This window comes from Rousettus aegyptiacus, unplaced genomic scaffold, assembly GCF_014176215.1.
Source record: "Rousettus aegyptiacus isolate mRouAeg1 unplaced genomic scaffold, mRouAeg1.p scaffold_m13_p_1, whole genome shotgun sequence".
NCBI lineage: Eukaryota > Metazoa > Chordata > Mammalia > Chiroptera > Pteropodidae > Rousettus > Rousettus aegyptiacus.
In genome coordinates this window covers 93,941,361-93,959,644 of record NW_023416284.1, presented here as the reverse complement: position 1 = coordinate 93,959,644, position 18,284 = coordinate 93,941,361, and the positions used below count along the sequence as shown (strand labels likewise).

Genomic DNA, 18,284 nt, shown 5'->3' with positions numbered 1-18,284 from the left:
TGGTTCTAACTCTTGTCTCCATATTGATGGGCATAAGACCCTAACCTGGGGCAGAGGAGGAGATTATCTTTTATGTGGTGGTCTCAAAGGACAGAGTTGGGTTGCCCTCATGATCAATGAGCCGACTCCTAACTTTCATAGGAGCCAAGCCAGTCCTGAGGTTTGTTTACTGTTTTTTGTTTGTTTTGTTTTATTTTATTTTTACCTTTTTTCCCTGTAGAATTGGAAATGGAGCTCAACTATCTTTGCTGAATTTGATTCTAAAGTAAAGCCAAGAAAACAATGCTATTTTAATACTCTCTGAGTAAGCTGGTTTAAAAATGGGTCTACCAAATACAGTACAGGATCCTGGATTGGATTCTGGGACAGAAAAGAGACATTAGTAAAAAAAGCTGGTGAAATCTATAGTTAATAATAATGTTCTAATGTTGATGTCTTCGTGTTGACAAACGTACCGAGGTTGTGTAAGATGCTAATGTTAGGGGAACAGGGGTGAAGGATATATGAAACCATCTGGACTATCTCAGCAACTTTTCTCTAAATCTGGCATTATTCCAGAATAACAAGTTTATCATTATAAAAGAAAAAACAGACTAACCAAAGCTGTTAGACGCGTAGTGCCTGCCACTCAGCAGGGCCTCAGATAACGCCTGCTATTATTGGGGGAAATGGATTCAGTATGTTACCTGCAAGAGATGCTTTCCAAAGAGTCAGATGTTTCTATTGCGTAACCAACACATTTAGAGTCTTACCAGATTTTCCATTCAAGTCTTTTCTACTTAAGAGTCAAAAGGATTGTTTGGGGAAAGTAAATCTTCATCCATTTGGTCAGAGAGGTTAAACATGTAAAACTCAAGTTACTTTGAGTGAATTTAAAGATATTGATTCTAATGTGGCAGTGGGAGTTACAGCACAGAGTGATATCATTTCTATATCATGTTATAAAAAGTCTTTTTTGCATACATCATGTCATTTGATCTCATTTTCTTAAGCAAAGTGCATATGATTGCTTGGCTGATGGAGTTTGGCAGGAAAGCTGTCGTGTTGCTTGCAAAGCAACTTCTGAAATAACGATTAAAGAGGCTGTGGGATGTCAAAATTAAGAGATCCCAGGCTTGGCTCTGTTGTATAAACCTGGGAAAGTCATCTAATCTTTCTCAATACCTGGTTCCTCCTTGGATATGAATGGGCATAAATATAGTAGCTACTCGATAGGGCTGTGAGAAGAGTAAATTAAATGATTAGTGCAACATTGAGCACATTGCCTGGCACATTGCGAGTGCTTGATAAATAGCTGTAATAAATGTGACACTAAGCTATAAATCAGAACAGGGTCCCTTTTTACGGAAAATGCTGCCATCTCGGGAAGATAAATAACTCTGGGAATGGCTTTTGATGAAGTCATTTTGATTCCAAAAGTGTACCCAGTATCCAAGAAGAAAAGAAAATAAGAAGGAACTGAAAGCCAGTGCTTTCCTCATGAAAGAGAAAGCTGTTCATGCAGTTACTGGACTAGAAACTGGCGGGGACAGGGGCTGTGGTCCTCTCCTGTGTGAGGGGAATTGAACTGAGACCCCCACTTAAAGCCAGGACCCTGCAACAGATGCTGGACCAGTGAAAGGGGCCAGTGGTTTGTCTCTGTCTAGGGTTGTGGGTTAAAAGACACAGTCTCCCATAGAGACTCAAAGCCCCACACCTGCATTATGTGTGGGTTTAGAGCTTGAATTGACACAATCTACAGAGTAATTACCCTGAAAATTGCTCCTGAGTTGGAGGTAGCCCTGGGGTGCCTGGCCAAGGTCACTGCAAACCAGCTTAGACAGGCCCTTCTTCCACCCAGGCCACACAGAATTCCCATGGAAAAAACAAATCCTTGTGCAGATGAGCCCACAATTAAAGTATTAAAAATGTTAATCAGACCAGGTTGGAGATCAGTGACCTTTGTTTTAATGTTTAGGAAGTTATCTAGGACATTCTTCCTAAGTTTGAAAAATGCTGTTTTACCTATGCTTTTCTATTTCGAGATAATTTTTTTTTCACTTATTCATACGTTCATTCGACATTCATTTATCAGAGGTTTATTTTGTGACTAAAATTTGTAAGGCACTGTGCCAGGAACATCCATGACTTCTATTGCCCCTCACTATAATGTCCAAGGGATGTGTCCCTACCCAAGTTACAAATGGAAAAACCAAGGGCGAGGCGGGTCCTCAGCAGATTAAGGACCCACAGCGATTAGCAGCAAAGTCCATTTCCTGTCCAGGAGGACAGCTGTCTTCCTTTCTGAGAATGCAAACACACTTGTGCTACAGGGATGCTGCACCTGCCGATCTCCAGCCTGAAACAGTCTTCTCTCAGAGCATACGTGGCTCTCCCTCCCTTACTTCCTCCTCAGAGAGGCCTCTCCTGACCAGCCCACTTGGAACGTCAATCTTTAATCATTCACCACGCCCTTCTCCTGCTTTATTTTCAACTTTGAGCGTACATACGGGAACTTTTTTTAATATGTTTGGTTATTTATGGCTTGATTTCACCCAGAGACTATCAGCTCCAGGAGGGCAGACAGGACCTAGAATGAATGAATGGGCGAGTGGTCCGTTTAATTATTGTAATTCAGACCTCAACTTTTTTGTCTGCACATTGAGGGAATTAGGCTCAAACAGTGGCTTTCAAATTAAAAAAAAAAAAATCACTAAAACACTGTAAGTAAAATTTTAGGGAAAAAAAAAAAAACAACCAGTATATAAGATGGACAATAGCAGGCCTCTACTTGCCGGCCCCAGGGCTTCACTGTATGTCCGCCCCCTGATCTCCTGCTCCTCACCCTCCCTCCCCTCCCTGTAGAAGTCTGAAGCTCCTTGACACACAGTTTGGAAACCACTGGACTAAGTGGTTTACAATCATTTGTAAAATAAAGGAGTTACATTTGCTGAACTTCCTTCTATGATATACCAGTATTATGTCTTATCTATAACTACAGAAAATCGTCTAAGAGCCAGGTAAACACCAAAATAGAAATTGCAAAGACATTCGGTGGCATGCCTGCCAACAGCCGGCAATTGTCAGAAGTTGGTCGTGCTGCTCTTATTTGAAGAGCAATTTGTGGGAGCGATGGGGCCAATAAGATCTTGGATTGCCAATCTAGTTGACAAAATGAGAAATGACATCCGAAACAATTAAGCAGTATGTCATCAAGTGCTAGAATAGGCGGATAGATTCTGTGGGCAAGCTAGGTATTACGGAAAGAGATCCAGTGGGCAAAATGGGATTGTTCTTGGGAGGACGTGAGATACCTGAGAGAAGAACAGGAAGCCATCTCAGGTAGTGGAGGCAACGGGTGCGGATGCACTGCCTGGGACCCCCGGCTGGACTGAGACGCTCTATCTAGGCTCTGGCTGCTAGGAGGGCAGCCTACTGATGATTCGGAGCTGCGCCCCTCCTCAACCAACAGACTGGACTTGACCCTGTGGTTATGGAGTCACGGTTTTGGTTCCATGCAGGGACAGAGTCTCTCCAACATCATCATATCACCAATCATGGTTATCGTGGTGGGGACTGCTATTTGTCCTTGATATCTACTCTGTCCTTTTTTTCTTAGCAATCAAACCTCCAATTTTTAGCTAGACACATCACCTCCCAAAATAAAGTCTACATTTCTCAGACTCCTCTGCAGTCAGGTGTGGCCATGTGACTAAGTTCTGATCCATCAGATGTAAGGTGACATGATGTGCGTCACCTCTAAGGTCTGTCCTTAAAGGGAAGAGACATGCCCTGCCCTTTCCCCTTTCCAACTAGCTGGAATGCAGACATGTTGGGGAGCCCTCTTGGATTGTGAGCAGCTCCATGGGAAGACCCTGAGTACTAATTCTGTGAAGCCACCATGCCAGCCTTGGGGGACTGGAGTGCAAAGGCCACATGAGTGAGCAATGCTCTTCTGTCTTGTTGAAGCCTCTGCTGTCCCAACCAATGCAACTATAATACCAATCCCTTACTTGGCAAAGCTCATTTATAGGGGCCACTGCTGAGTCCCAGAGCCAGTCCCAAGGAGGAGCAGGCATTGTTTTCTCACATTATTCAGTAGCTGAGCTGGGCTCAGGGTAGCTTGAGTGCATTCCTGGGACAGGAGGGAAGGGAGAGGGCTGGAGAGAGGAGTTTGGACTTCAGGGTCAGACCAGCTTTGGTCCAAACCCCACCTCCTTCCTTAATAAACCCCTCCCTGAAAGACCATGTGAGAAAAAGTGTGCAACAAGCTAGGCTCATAATCTGACCCTAGGACACAGGTAGCCTTTGTTCTTAGAATCCAGAAAGCCTGCTTCCTAGTCAGTGCTCTTTCCCATGGGGATTCTGGTCTCTGAGGCAAGTGCTACCCTAGAGCTGGCTGTGAGAGCACGAGGGATTTAGTGCCTGATGGGAATTGGGAGAGACTCTCAGAGGAGCTGACGTCTGAGGTAGACCTCGGAGAATGGGAAGGGGATGAAACAGAGGGAGCAAAGAAAGGGGACGGCATCCCTGGGAGCAGGAACCGTTTGAGCAAAGGCACAGAGATATGCATCCTGAGACTATGGAAGTGGGAGAAGATTTCCCAATCCCAGCCCCAATCCTTAGCTCCCCCCTTTTGATATTTTATTTAGTGGTTTGGGCGTTTGTCGGGGAGGTCGGTCGAGGTTGGCATTGTTGAAAAGGTAGGGTGGGAGGTATTGAAAAGCAATTACTGTATGAGGTCAAAACAAAATCACCTGATGATCTCAGCTGAGCCAGCTTTGTCCCCTCATCCCTCCCCTCACCTATCAGCTACTGGATCAGGTGCCTGCCCTGCACTGTCCTGTGCTGTGAGGAGGTCAACCAGCCTCACTCACCTGGGCTTTTCCCTAGACTCACAGTTCTTATACGCAGAGAGATACATTCTCTGAAATGCTCTCTTGAAAACAAGGCTGGCTGAGCCTACATGCAACTTCTGTGTGAGTTTAAAATGATTTCCAAATAAAAAATAAAACAAATAAACAAACAAACAAAATGAACCAGGGCGAGGGGTATATAGATAAAACCCAGTTCTTAAATGCTGATAATTGTTGAAATTAGATTGTGGGTCCTTGGAGTTCATTATATTATTCTTTCCTATATGTTTAAAATTTTCCCATTAAAAAATTTACCGAAGCATTTTAAAAAAATGTACATAAATGTTCATAGCAGCATATTCATAGTAGCCCAAAGTAAAAACAACACAAATGTATATCCAATGTATGGATAAATAAAATGTGGTATATCCACACAATGGAATATTATTTGACAATAAAAAGGAATGAGTACCGGCACATCCTATAACATGGATGAATCTTGAAAATACGTGAAGTGAAAGAAACCAGACACAAAACACCACATATTGTATGATCCTGTTTGTATTAAGTGTCTAGAACAGGCAAATATATAGAGACAGCAACTAGATTAGTGGCTGCCAGAAACTTAGGGGAATGGAGAAATTGAGCGGTGATAGCTAAGGAGTATGGAGTTTTTTGGGGGGATAATTAAAATATTCTATAATTGATTGTGATGTTGGATGGACAATCGTGAGTATATTAAAAGCTACTGAATTGTACACTTTAAATGGGAAAATTGTATGATATTTAAATCATAACTTAGTAAAGCTGTTTTTAAAAATGGGTAGAGGGGAGGAAAAACAGCCAAGAGAAGCTCTGGGCCAAAGATCTCAACCACTTCTCTGAAAAATAGATTGGGAGTGGGGATTGGCTAAGGGGAGGAGATAGATGAGCCCTTTTAACCAAATTCAGTCTTTCTCATTTGTGGCCCAGCCAGAGGCCCTCATTGAAAACTAATCCAGCCTAAAGCCACTGTAGTGAAACTATTTCTCTCACTCCAGATTAATGAAAATTCCGTATCTGATTATTAATTATTAGTCAGATACAGAATTTTCATTGGTCCAGGACTTTGATGGGTATCTTACAGGTTTCTGTGTGAAAGGCCTAATCCATTCCCACTGCCTGGCCATACACTCATAGCATCCTTGGGTAGATAATACATCTTAGTTTTCCGAAGTGCACTGGTTCGCAAGCATCACTGTACATCGGAATCACCTGGGTGACTAGCTCTGCCTCCAGAGATCCTGATTTTAATTTGTTTGGGAGAAGTCTGAGCAATGAACATTTTAAAAGCTTCCCAGGTGAGTTGGATGTACAGCTGAGATTAAGGACCATTGATTTAATGAAGATTTTTTTTAAGTCTCTCTAGAAGAGACACAAAATTATGGCGTAGAGTATAGTAAGTATTCTATTATGAAACTGTTCTTTTAGTTAATGTTTACTCTGGGTCACAATATTAAAAAAATGCTTCTTACTGTGGGTTTCAGTTCAGGAATCTGAAGATCTCAGGTTTACAGGTCCTTTTAGTCACACTGTACTAAATTATAAGGGCCCCTGGAGCGTCAAACAAGCATTGAGGGTGGGTGTTCTTCTTTTTCAGAACATACCCAGGACTTTGATGGATATTTTACAGGTGTCTATATGAAATGCCTGATCCACACACTAATAGCATCCTCAGGGAGGTAATACACCTTAGTTTTCTAAAGTGTACCGTGTCTCGACCATGGCTGTACATTGGAAAGGCTGTTACCTTTCCCGTCTTGGACAACTCTTGGTAGGCCAAAAGTCGCCTTTCTGATACCCTCATATCCACCTGCACTCTCTGCCCGCCCCCTGGAAGCATCACATTTCCCACTGCATAACTCTGTTGTCATGCCATGTCCTCCCTAGAGGCCTAGGTTCCTGCCTAACCTGTCTCTACCTGTCAAACTTCTACTCACCTTTCAAGCACTAGCTCAACTGCCACTTCCATGAGGCCTTCCATGATGGGAGGCATCTGCTCCCTCCCTCTGCACTCCTATGCCTTTTAATTTTCTAACATTCAGTTGGAACTTTCTTGTATCATTATTACCTGGTGGCTGCCTTCTAGTTTGAGGACCAGAGTTTCACTTGGAATTATATCTCTGCATCCTGTGCAGGGGCTAGTGTATGCGCAACAAACACTCATCGAATGAATGAGTGAATACAGGATTCACTTGCCAGACAGAATTTTTAGTAGGAAAGTTGCCAAAGTAGTAGCTTAAGTGGAGACAGGGTTTTAAGTCCACCAAATCCTCACTCTGATAAGAAAAAAAAAAAATGTTTTTCAAATTATGCAAATGCAGCTTTGAGGGAAGTTCTCAGCCCCACTTCTGACCAGACTGGAAATCCTGAGCTCCCTACTGGTTGTCATGGAGATCATCTCTCCTCAGATTAATGAATGAATGAACAAAGGTTTAGTGCATCTCAAAAACCAGGCACTGTGTTGAGTGCTTTTACAAACATTTTTACATGCTCCCAAATTGGTCCTATTACAGAGCTAAGCACTTGTCTCCAGAAGATGAACCTACAGCTGCCTCAGCTTCCTTAGGAACAAAACACACACTCTTGGGACAAAAAGCCCTGGGTGCCATGTGTTGAAGAATTTTTTTTAAAAAAAGAGACAAACTTCTGGTTATATGCAGACAATGTAATTATACATAAAACATGGGATAATCTACCAACATACTTGTAGAAATATTAAGAAAGTTCAACAAAGTTGCTCAAAACAAAATTAATATGGCAAAAAATGTCAACATTCCTTTATATCAGCAATAATCAATTAGATTAGAAAATGTGATAGGAAAAAAATCCCATTCCTCACAACAACAAAAACTGATATATCTGATAAAAAACATACAAAGTATTTATTGAAGGACAAAATTGGCCAGAAGAAATAAGGAGATAGACTATGTTTATAAATGGAAAGACGTCATTTCAATCAAAATCCCAACAGAGCTTTTCACATGGGGAACAGATGGGGTCAAGAATAACAGAGGCGATATTTGAAGAAGAAATTGGAACTCAAGGAGGAGAGGGATTGCCATATATGATGTGCCCCTTATTATAAAGCTCTGGTGATTAAAACAGTGATGTGGTGTAGAAGTAGACAAATTAGCCAATGAAAAAGAAGAGACTCCAGGGATAGACTTTTGACAATCCAGGAACTTGAATAAGCCAGAGGCAGCATTTCAAACAAGTGTAGAAAGAACTGTCTATAAATGTTGTGGGGTAATTGGTCAGCACATGGAAAAACCATTAAAAACATAGATTTCTACCTCGAATTAGTCACAAAATAAATTCCAGATGAATTAACCTAAAACTTCTAAAAGAAAATATGGAAGAAATCATTGTCGCAAAAAAATATTAAAAAACACAAATCGTAATGGGAAAAGATCGATACATTTGACTTACTAAAATTGAAATTTTCTGAATGACAGGAGACTTTGTAAAAAAAATAAATAAATAAAAGGACAAGCCATGGAGTGGACTAAGATCGCTACAATGTCTACATGACAAATGATTCGTGTACAGACTATAAAAAGAACATCTACATGTTAAAGAGAAAAAAAGCTAACTCTAGAAAAATGGGAAAAGATCATGAGCAGGCAAGTTATAGAAGAGGAAACACAAGTGGTCAATAGATATACAGTAATCAGGATATGCGGGTTAAATAAGCGAAATGAAGCGAGATATAACTTCACATTCCTTAGATTGAATTAGAACTTTTCAGTCTGACGGGAAGTATTAAGGGTTGCTGACATTGTGGAGAAATGAGTGATTCTATACAGAATTTAGCCAGTTCTGTATAGTTAACGTGATGGGTACCCAAGGGAAACATTCCATGCAGACATGGCAGACACAAATAAGGATGCTTGTTGCAGTGTTGTTTAAAACCACAAAAACTGGTCCATTTCCATCAAAAGAATGGTTACATGAACAGTGATATAGTCTCAGTGAAATATATTCTGAAAGAGGTAAAAAGCCTTGAAGGAAATCAGAAGATTGAGTCCTGGCTCTTGTTCTGCTTCTAACTGATGATGGGACGTTACACAAGTCACTTGTCCCCCTGTGAGGCATGCTCTCCCTGGTGTTCTCGTGGCTCACTCCCTCACCTCCTTCAGGTCTGTGTGCAAATTCCACCTGAGTCCACTATTTACACAGCCAGCATCCACACCCCCTGACACTCCTTCATCAAGAAGCAAAATGGTTTAAAGGCTGGGTCCGTAGACTCTGGGCAGACTCGGTTCGAACCCCATCTTTACCAAATACTGTTTGTATGTCCTTAGGCAAATTATTTAAGCTTTCTGTGACTCAGTTTCCTCCTCTGTGAAATGAAGATAATAATGGTTTTCGACTCGTAGTGTTGTTGTGAGGACTGAGTGAGTTAATATCCCAAAGATTTAGAACAGCGCCTGTTATAAAGGAGGTGCTAGTTAATAGAAAATGACATGGCAGTTCAAATGAATGAAGGAGACTGGAGAGACGTGGTACATCTCATAAACAGGCTGCGGAGTGAAAAGAAGGAGTCCTGCATGGTCCTGAACTTCTCTCCTCTGATCACAGGCCCCACATGGTCCAGCAGTTAGTCGTGGCCACAGTTAGGTGTCCCTCTCATGGGTTTTAGTGCCTCTCGCCTGCTGTCCATGCCCGTCACAGCCTGGCTAAGGAGGCTTTTGGCAATATTTTTTGAATCAATTGAATCGAATTAATTCTGAAAAGTCCTTGCATGCCAGAGGATGAAGACACCAATGACTCTCTCAGAGAATAAAGACATGAGGAGAGTGGGAGCAACGGAGCAGGTGAGCGACACAGACACCCAGAAAGGGAGAGAACCCCAGAAGCAGGATGTCTCCAAGGGCAGGAATTCTGTGAGTCCAGGACGAGGGAGTGGGGGCTCTCCCCACGACCCCTCTCTGAAGGCCTGTCCTGGATCCATTGGGTGACTGAAGTTTAACTGCCACATTCACAGAGGACTCTGTGCATAAAAAAATAAAAATAAAAATAAAAATAAAAAAATCTAGAAAGGTCCCAGGGGAGCCCCTAGCACTGACTGCAGGCAGAGATTGGGACTGGAGACCAGGGGTGTTGGGGGCCAATGGAGGCTTTTTCTTTACTTCCCTATAATTTTACTCTCTGTACTTTTGCATTGGTCGAATTCTATGCAGTGAGAAAGAATTCACTTATCAAAAAGGAAAATTATCTTGCATGTAAGAAGTACTCAGTGAACAGGCATTACTATCATCTTTAAAACGAAGATAAAGAAGACAAAGACCTCCCACACGTGCAGAAGCCCTCAGGCGGGGAAGGCACCCTGCTGGCACCTCTTCCTCTCAGTGCAGCTGGCTCTTCAGCAAGTCTCGCTGACGCTACCTTCCAAGCTCGTCCTGAATCCAATCGCTTCCCATCTCCTTCACCACCGAGCCACCTGCCTCGCGCACCCCTAGCCTAGATGTACAATAGCCTCCTTGTTCCTATCTTAGGAATTAGGTATTACTAGAATCTCCACTTTCCAGGGGCAGCAACTGAGGCACAGAGAGTTCAAAAATTTGCCTCAGGTCCACACGTGAAATGACAGAGCTGGAATCCAATCCACCGGGAGTGTGTGCTCTTCACCGGCCCCGGCCCCTGCACATTGCCTCCCTCTCAGCCTGTCTGTGCACCCCATCTCCGTCGTCAGAGCTTGCTACTCTGGCTAGAAGGCTCTTTGTGTTCTGCCCCTGGCCAACCTCTCCAGCCTAGAACATTCTTTCCTTTCTGGTCTTCAAATGGCTTATTTTCTCCCTTCACTCAGGCCTCTGCTTGATTGTTACCTCTTACGAAAGGGATCCTCTGACCACCCTTTCTAAAAAAGTCCCCACTTTATTCTGACCCTTTCCTGCTGTAATTTTATTCATAGATCTTACACTTCCTGACGTGACATCATGTTGGAATGTTTATTACGTGTCTCCTCTCCCTAGAATTTCTGCTCCACGAGGACAGGGACTTTGTCCCCAGTGCCTGGAACAGAGCCTGGCTCAGAACGGCAGCTCAGTACATGAATAAATGAGCCCAGGACAGCCCATGTGGACACTGGGCCTCTCTAGCACCAGGTCTAGGCCTACTGTCTGTGGCTGCTAGCAAAGTGTCTGGCTCCCTGACAGGATGGTGCTTTTGCCCTCTAGGTCAACAGTGTGGCCCCGTCCTTCTCTCTGGGGCCCCTGGACTGGCAGGGTAGAAGGTGAAGTGAGAGCTTCCATATCCTTCCCAGTTTGTCCCCCTCCTGCCCCTCCCGCCACCTGAAAGAGGATCTGACAAACCCATCCCCACCAAGGTGATAAAGATGTGAGGTGCTGCCCTTGCCGAGGATATCTGCATTTTGAACGAGGCCCAGGCAGGAGACACTTCACCCCTATGTCTCACTGTGTCGTGTTGTAACTCCTGAGACCAGAATGTTTGGGGGAGACCCTGAGTTTCCCTCTCCCAGGCCCCAGGAGACCAGGAGACAGGGCTTCACTGGTAAGAGTGTTGAGGGAGAGGGAGAGGCGGGTCCAGGCTCACATGGTGCGACCCGAATGTTGCAGCCCCTGCATCCCACTCAACCTACCTCATCTTTTCCTGCTGCCCCAAAGGCCTGGCTTGCTCTCAAAAGGATCCCTGAGCAATCCTGAGGCTCTCCAGAGAACCCAGGACAAAGGCCTTACCCATCTCAATCCCGCAGATGACCAGGGCCGCAATCACCGCACCTGCTGAAGTCCCAGAGAAGCGATGAGCTGTTTCCAGCATCCGGGGGGCCAGGTCCCGCAGGGCGTCCACAGCCCCAGCCTGGTAGTAGCAGAGGAAGCCGCTTCCTGAGAAGGAGATGGAATGAGGGGTTTCTGGGTCCCCCTTGAACACCTGTTCTTCCATCTCCTAGGCCTGGGCCCCCCGTGGTGGAGAATAGTCACCCTTCAGTGCTGGTCTGCTTGAGCCAGGGCTGCCTCCGGTTGGAACTCTGTCAAGCTTCTGTGCCAGCCCAGAGTCTGGAATGTGGCCGTCTCTCCCCCGTCGGCTGGGGCACCCACGGGTGGCTCAGGCAGCCGTGGCCTGGGCCTGTTGAGCTCTGCCAGGAGATAGCCCCAAAGCCTAGTAAAGGGCCCCAGACCCAAGATGAGGCATACAAGCAGCGTCTGGTCCTGTGAGGGCGCCCTGGCTTCATTGAGTGGCTACTTCATTGTGTAGCTAGACTCATCTCCGGTACAGAATCCTCGTCCCTCCGCCCATACGTAGGGGCATTCACGGCTGCCACTCAGGGCCAGGCCCAAAGAGCTGGGTGTTACTCAGCCCTCAGCCCAGAAGGCTTCACACATGGGAGTTGCAAAACTTCCTCTGATGGTTATCAGAGGATGCCTCTCTCTCCTTCACTGTTGTGGCAGTAAAGGAATTGAACACTGGCCTTGCTCCAGGAGGTCAAGTCCCTCCCTGCAGGGGCAGGGCTGGCATACTGGCTCTGGGTTTTGAAGGGAACACCCTCCCGCCACCCACACTCCCCACAGTGTTGCCCCTCCCTGGGCTCCTTCCCCAGGCTCCGTGAGGCATGTGTGGCATGTTGCACCATTGTTTATATTTATTCGTATTAAGTAAGCTCTCCTTTGCTTATTCACGTGTTTGTTCACATGTTAGGACTGGCTACAGGCAAAATTGTAAAGACAAGTTTTGCTTCTGGGGCTCCACCCACTGATGCCTCTCCATCCTCACTGTCTTTTTTCCCTGGCTCTTCGATGACCCATTGACCCTTAGTCAAGTGCCCTCTCACCAAACCTGAAAACTTTGTGCTGTCTCCTAAGTATCTGGAAAGAAATCCGTCTAAAATCTAGATCATTTTAAGTGTTTAGGGCTTCATATTGTATGTTCTTCTTCCCACTTTGAAATAAGAAGTTTGAGATGGCACTATTTAACCCCAAGATTGAACAACTTGGGAGACCATATATGGGAACATCAGAATCAGAGCCGAGATGTTTTGGAGCCCAGGAGGCAAGGGAGGTGGCACATGGGGCCCGGGGTAGTTCCAGGGGCACCAGTCATGCCCCCTCTGAAGCCGTGCAGTATAGCCCTGGAAAGGAGAGTCTTCCTCACATATCGAAAACTTCAGGACGTGGTTCCATAGTGTTGCGGTTAGCATGTCTGCTTTACATGCAGAAGGTCCTGGGTTCATGCCCCAGGGGAGCCACAGTCCATGGTCTACGGCCATGCCACCCTGAACAACCCCAATGTCTGATCTCGGAAGCTAAGCAGGGCCGGGCCTGGTTAGTACTTGGATGGGAGACCACCTAGGAGGACCAGGTGCTGTAGGCATAAATAATAATAAATAAATAGAGAGATAAAAACTTCACAGCCAAGTGGCAAGATCATGTCTCTCCCTTTCCTCCATGCCCTGTCCCAGACCATCCAGAGACAGAATCAGAATTAGATTCGAGACACCAAGTCCTGTCTGATCGCTCCGTACTCTGTTAGGATGTGGTATCAGTGCTTCACCCACCCCAGGGTGCTCCCAGTTCTGAGCCGTGTTGGAATTCTACAATGAGGGCAAAACCCAATATTCACGTAGGAGGGAGCGCTCTCTCTTGGGTAGGTAGTTCCAGGTATAGAATTAGCTCTGTTTGTAAAGAGACCTTTTGATTAAATGTGTGTGCAGAGAAACTGTGTGTGTGTGTGTGCGTGTACACACACGGATAGACTTGAGGCTTACCACTGGGGGAGGGTGGAGTGTGCCCGATGGAGTCTGACCTGCTTTTGGAGCACTGGGACCTTGCCTCCTTCCTGGGAGATCAGGTCAGATCCACTGAATGTTTCACACCCAGCTCAGTGCCAAGGCCCTTGGGGGACCGGAGTGAATGCAGGCATCATCCCTTAACCCAGACACTTCCAGACTTTTGAGAACAAGACAGGCAAATGTGACGTAACCAGAGAGCCAGACAAGGCAGTCTATGACTACGTACTGAGTTGTGTGGGGCTGCAATTCCTGCCAGAAAAGCTGAGCGGTGTGGGTGAGCAGCGTGGGAATGAACCACCAGCGAAGGTGTGTGGTGGAGCTGGTGGGGGGTTTGAAGAAGCTGTGGGGAAGAGGGAGGGTACTGTGGCAAGGAACAGCACGAGCTCCATGCAGAAGCGGGGATGGGCGAGATGGCGGGCAGTTACACAGGAGGAAGGGCTTCAGATCGGATAGACTTGGGTCGAATTCCAGATTTGCTATTTACAGGCAGCGCAAGCTGTATAACCTCTTCAGGCCTCAATTTTCCTCATCTGTAAAGGAGACAATGACACCTATGCTTCAGAGTGGTTGTAAAAATTAAAGATCTGGCTGTAAAATACCTGGCATGTGGTATGTCTATTATTATCAAAGGGTAGTAAGAGCTGAGACTTCTGGAGCAGATGGATCAGGGAGCTTAGGTAGAACAGAAAGGTGGGGTTGGAAGAGGAAGGCCTTATCTATTTTCAACATTCAGGAGGAGCTGGAAGAGCTTTCAAGCAGGAGAGTCCTGAGAGGGCAGTGAGACTAGGGCTGGAGGACAATGGAGGAGGCTAGTGCTGCCTCCTCGGGGATGTTGGCGGCCGGGCCAGGGCGGCGGCTGAAGGAGGACAGGTTAATGAAACCATCGCTGCAGAGACTCTCAGGAACAGGGGACTGGTGGTTTGGGCGGGATGAGTCATGGCTGATGCCTAGTTTTTAGCCTAGGGCCTGGGAGGGATGGGGCTACCTTTTGCTGACTTGGGGAATCTGGGTGGAGGATGAGTTAACTTTAAGATGAGTTTGAGATGACGGTAAGATATAGGGGCAGTTGGGAGAAGACTCCAGAGAGGGGGACAGCGATCTCTGCCATTGAGGCAGCAAGGTAGGGTAGCAGCTGGAGGTGGGCACGGGGTCATGCTGCAAAAAGACCACCTTGGAAAAATATTCTCTTTCCAGGTCATCTCACTATTCCCAGTGAAGTAGGAAGCAAGCCCGCCTTGCTCTACGTGGGCTTCAGGGACTTTAGAAGTCTGGGGGCCCACCACCCTTTCAAGGACAGCGCCTTGTCCCGATGTGGCTCCTAGTGTCTCCACTCCTCAGGCCTGGCTGTCATATTAGTCCAGGATCTTCACTGAGAGAGCATGTTCTTCAGTTCCTTAAGCTCCACAGGGACAGAGACAAGAGAGACCACAGCAGGTACAGCACATCCTCAATGCAAACAAGCAAACTAGAAGTTCACAATCCCAGAAAAGGTCCCATGGTGGCTGTTAACATGTTCACCAAGTGCTGACCCCCACACAGAGCTCTGCACATCAGACCTCAGGACCACAGAAGTTCCTAGTCCAACGCCTTTCTGTCAAACAGTTGAGGAGGTTGATCTCTTTTCCCCTTCTTCCCAACATTATACCTAAAGCCTTAAGGACTTCAAGTGGAAGTTGTCCTGAAGGGATCATGTTCCAACATTTCTGCGTTTGATTTTTAAAAGTCAGCTCATAATGATCTCTGGTGTTTCAAGCTAAGTTCACATGGCTCACATGACTTGTCAGCCCCTGAGGAAATCGCATGCAAGAAACTGAGGCTGCTTATTACACACAATTCCAGCAAGACAACCCAAAATAAATTTATAAAAGAACACAGTCTTCCCATAAGTGTAAGCCAAGTGAAGCCTCCTAGATTTGCGGTTAGCTTTTCATTGAGGGCACACCTCCCTCTGCTTAAATCTTGTAAAATGTTTACTTGGTGAAGGTCCCAGTTGTTTCTTGATGTGAGAGAGTATGAAAGTCGTGATTAATCTTGATGACAATGTTTAACCTGAATCTAATTGAGGCCTAATTTCCAGTTTATTGTGAATACAGAACATGAAGAAGCATGTAAAATGATGCCAGGTGAAAACAACCAGATAAATTTAAACTGCAGGAAGGGCTGGTAGATAGTGTTGTTGCTACACAGCAGACATTCCCGGCCCATTTTTTCCTTGTCCACTTCCCTACGAAGCAGGTGAAAGGCCCAATACTTGATTCCCCAGCCTCCCTTGCAGCTAGAGGTGATCATGAGACTCAGTTCTGGCCAATGAGAAGTAAGGGGAAATCTGCCGGATGACTTCTAAGAAAGATTTTCCTCCTTGATAAAAGGAGAAAGGCACGTAAGGAGAGCCCCTTTACCCCCATCCTCCTTTCTTCCTGTCTGAGATGCTGTCCTATGAGAAGAACATGATATTTGGAGCTATAGCAGCCCTCTTATACCCATTAGAGGAAACATGGCAGATCCACTGGGCATATTAGTTATCTATTGCTGTGTCACAGATTACCTAAAAACTAATACCTTGTAAATAACAAACATTATTATCTTACACAATCTCTGAGGACTAGGAATCTAGAAATGGCTTAGCTGGGTAGTCCTGGCTCAGGGTTTCTCAACAGTCAAGCTGATAGCAAGGGCTGCAGTCATCTCAAGGGGCCATTGGGGTAGAAGAATCCACTTCCAAACACGCTCTCATGGTTGTTGGTGGGCATCAGTTCTTAGGTGGCTGTTGATAAAAAGCTCAGTGCCTCGCCACGTGGGCCACTTCATTGGGCTGCTCTGAAGATGTCAGCTTGCTTTTCTCAGAGTAAGAGATGTAAGGGAGTAAAAGAGAGTAAGAAGGTGGGGGAAGGCGGTGGAGAACCAGAGAGAGTGTGACCCTGAGATGGGAGCCATAGTCTTTTTATAACTTAATCTCTGAAGATTAAGTTAATGCCACCCCTTCTGCCATATCCACACCCCTCTCATATTTTACCGGGGCCAAGGCCACAAGACCAACCCTGGTAAAAAGTGGGAGAGGTCTGAATACCAGAAGATGGGGATCATTAAGGACCAATTTGGAGGCTGGTTACTACAAACTTCTGAGGATAGCAGAAGAGAAAGAAAGAGCCTGGGTCCTTGGGGAGATTGTTGAGTGACTACACCACCCCTAACCCATTTGTCCCTTTCCTATTATATCAGATAAGCAAATATCTTTATCGTCTAAGCCACTGTTCATTTGATACTTGCTTCTGAAAATCTCATGACTAATGCAAGGACTATTAAAATTTTCTAGCAAAATGTAGAAATATTATCTTGAGAAGAACAAATAAAATATGCCTTTTGATTTTAGTTTTTTAAAAAAGAAATACTTTAAGATATAAAGAGTTTATTATTATAGGTGAAATAATTCTAATTCATGATGATTCTGAAAATTTAATTTAAAAATTTTAGAAAATTTTTATATAGCTTTTAGAAATTGTTTAATGATTATTACTTTTGTTAGAAGAAAAATAATATTTTCTCTTCCTTATTCCTCCTGAAATATAAAGTGGGGTTCTGCTAATGAATTGAACAGCCTTCTAATGCAGCATTTGCCTTTTGAGGTGTGTGACATCATTATCAAATAGTTAATCAACATATAGGTATATTCTCTGTGAGGGTGCAAGTATTGACACCTTTTCTTAAAAGTGAGTGATTTTTGAAAATAAGACTTAAGGAGAGAGGAGAAAACTTGACATAGTTGAGGTAGGTACAGAGCTTTCTGGCATACTTTCATGTCGTCCTTTTATATGACCTTGAGATAATTCATGCAGCCTAAATCATTCTTCTGTCATTATGAAATAGCTCAAACATACAGTAAACTATCAAAAATGGAACAGCAAATATCCATGTGTATACCTGGCAGATTGAACAAATCTTAACATTTTACTACATCTCAGTCAAATATTTGTTTGGTTTTAAAGAAATGAAACAGGACAGATAAGAGGTGAAGCCTCTTTTGAACTCTTTCCTAATTTTACTCCTCTTTCACCATATTTTTATATTTTTAATACATGAATATGTTTTATAAAAAATACATAGTATTACTTTATAAATATTTTTAAATTTCATGTAAGCAAACACATTGATTTATTCATAATTTACAATTTTCATTAAGTGCTCAGATACATGGCTCTAGTCTTTCTCATTTTACTGCTTTCGATAACCTATTATGAGACTGTGGGGCAATATAGTCATCATTCTCTTACTGATGGACATTTGAGTTGTTTCCAGCATTTCACTATAACCAATCTTGTATACATCTCCCTTCGCACTGTATATAGAAATTTCTCAGGTTGTGATGTGGGTGTGTCAATTGTACACATGGAGGCTAGTGCCTTTGAAAGATTTTTATTACTTACATTTCTGGAGACAAGGAGGCATGCCATGACACTCTGGGTCGCGCGAAGAAGCACCAGGTTTGGACAGGAGGCAGAAGAAATGAGAGGAAAGCATGGTCCAAAGCCTTCATTGTGTTTTCTGTGAGGAAGGCAAGGCAGGGCAGATGAAACCTAGTTTTATTGGAAATCGCGTAGTTTGTCTGGTTTAAATAATGTCAGCAGGCTCTGGCTATAGGGGTGGTCCCTAGTTGTCTGGCACTT

General features: G+C 44.5%; 1 protein-coding gene and 1 pseudogene across 1 annotated transcript in view; one reads left to right on the top strand and one right to left on the bottom strand.

The window, feature by feature from the left end:
- The window catches only part of PNPLA1 (patatin like phospholipase domain containing 1), a 37,399-nt gene extending 25,619 nt beyond the window's left edge, over nt 1-11,780 (bottom strand). The window contains exon 1 of the mRNA XM_016152692.2: nt 11,576-11,780. Coding sequence (XP_016008178.2) covers nt 11,576-11,780 — 205 coding nt within the window. The remainder of the gene's footprint in view (nt 1-11,575) is intronic.
- Nucleotides 11,781-13,089: 1,309 nt separating this feature from the next.
- On the top strand, nt 13,090-13,205 carry LOC118604174 (annotated as a pseudogene).
- The last annotated feature ends 5,079 nt before the right edge of the window (nt 13,206-18,284 follow it).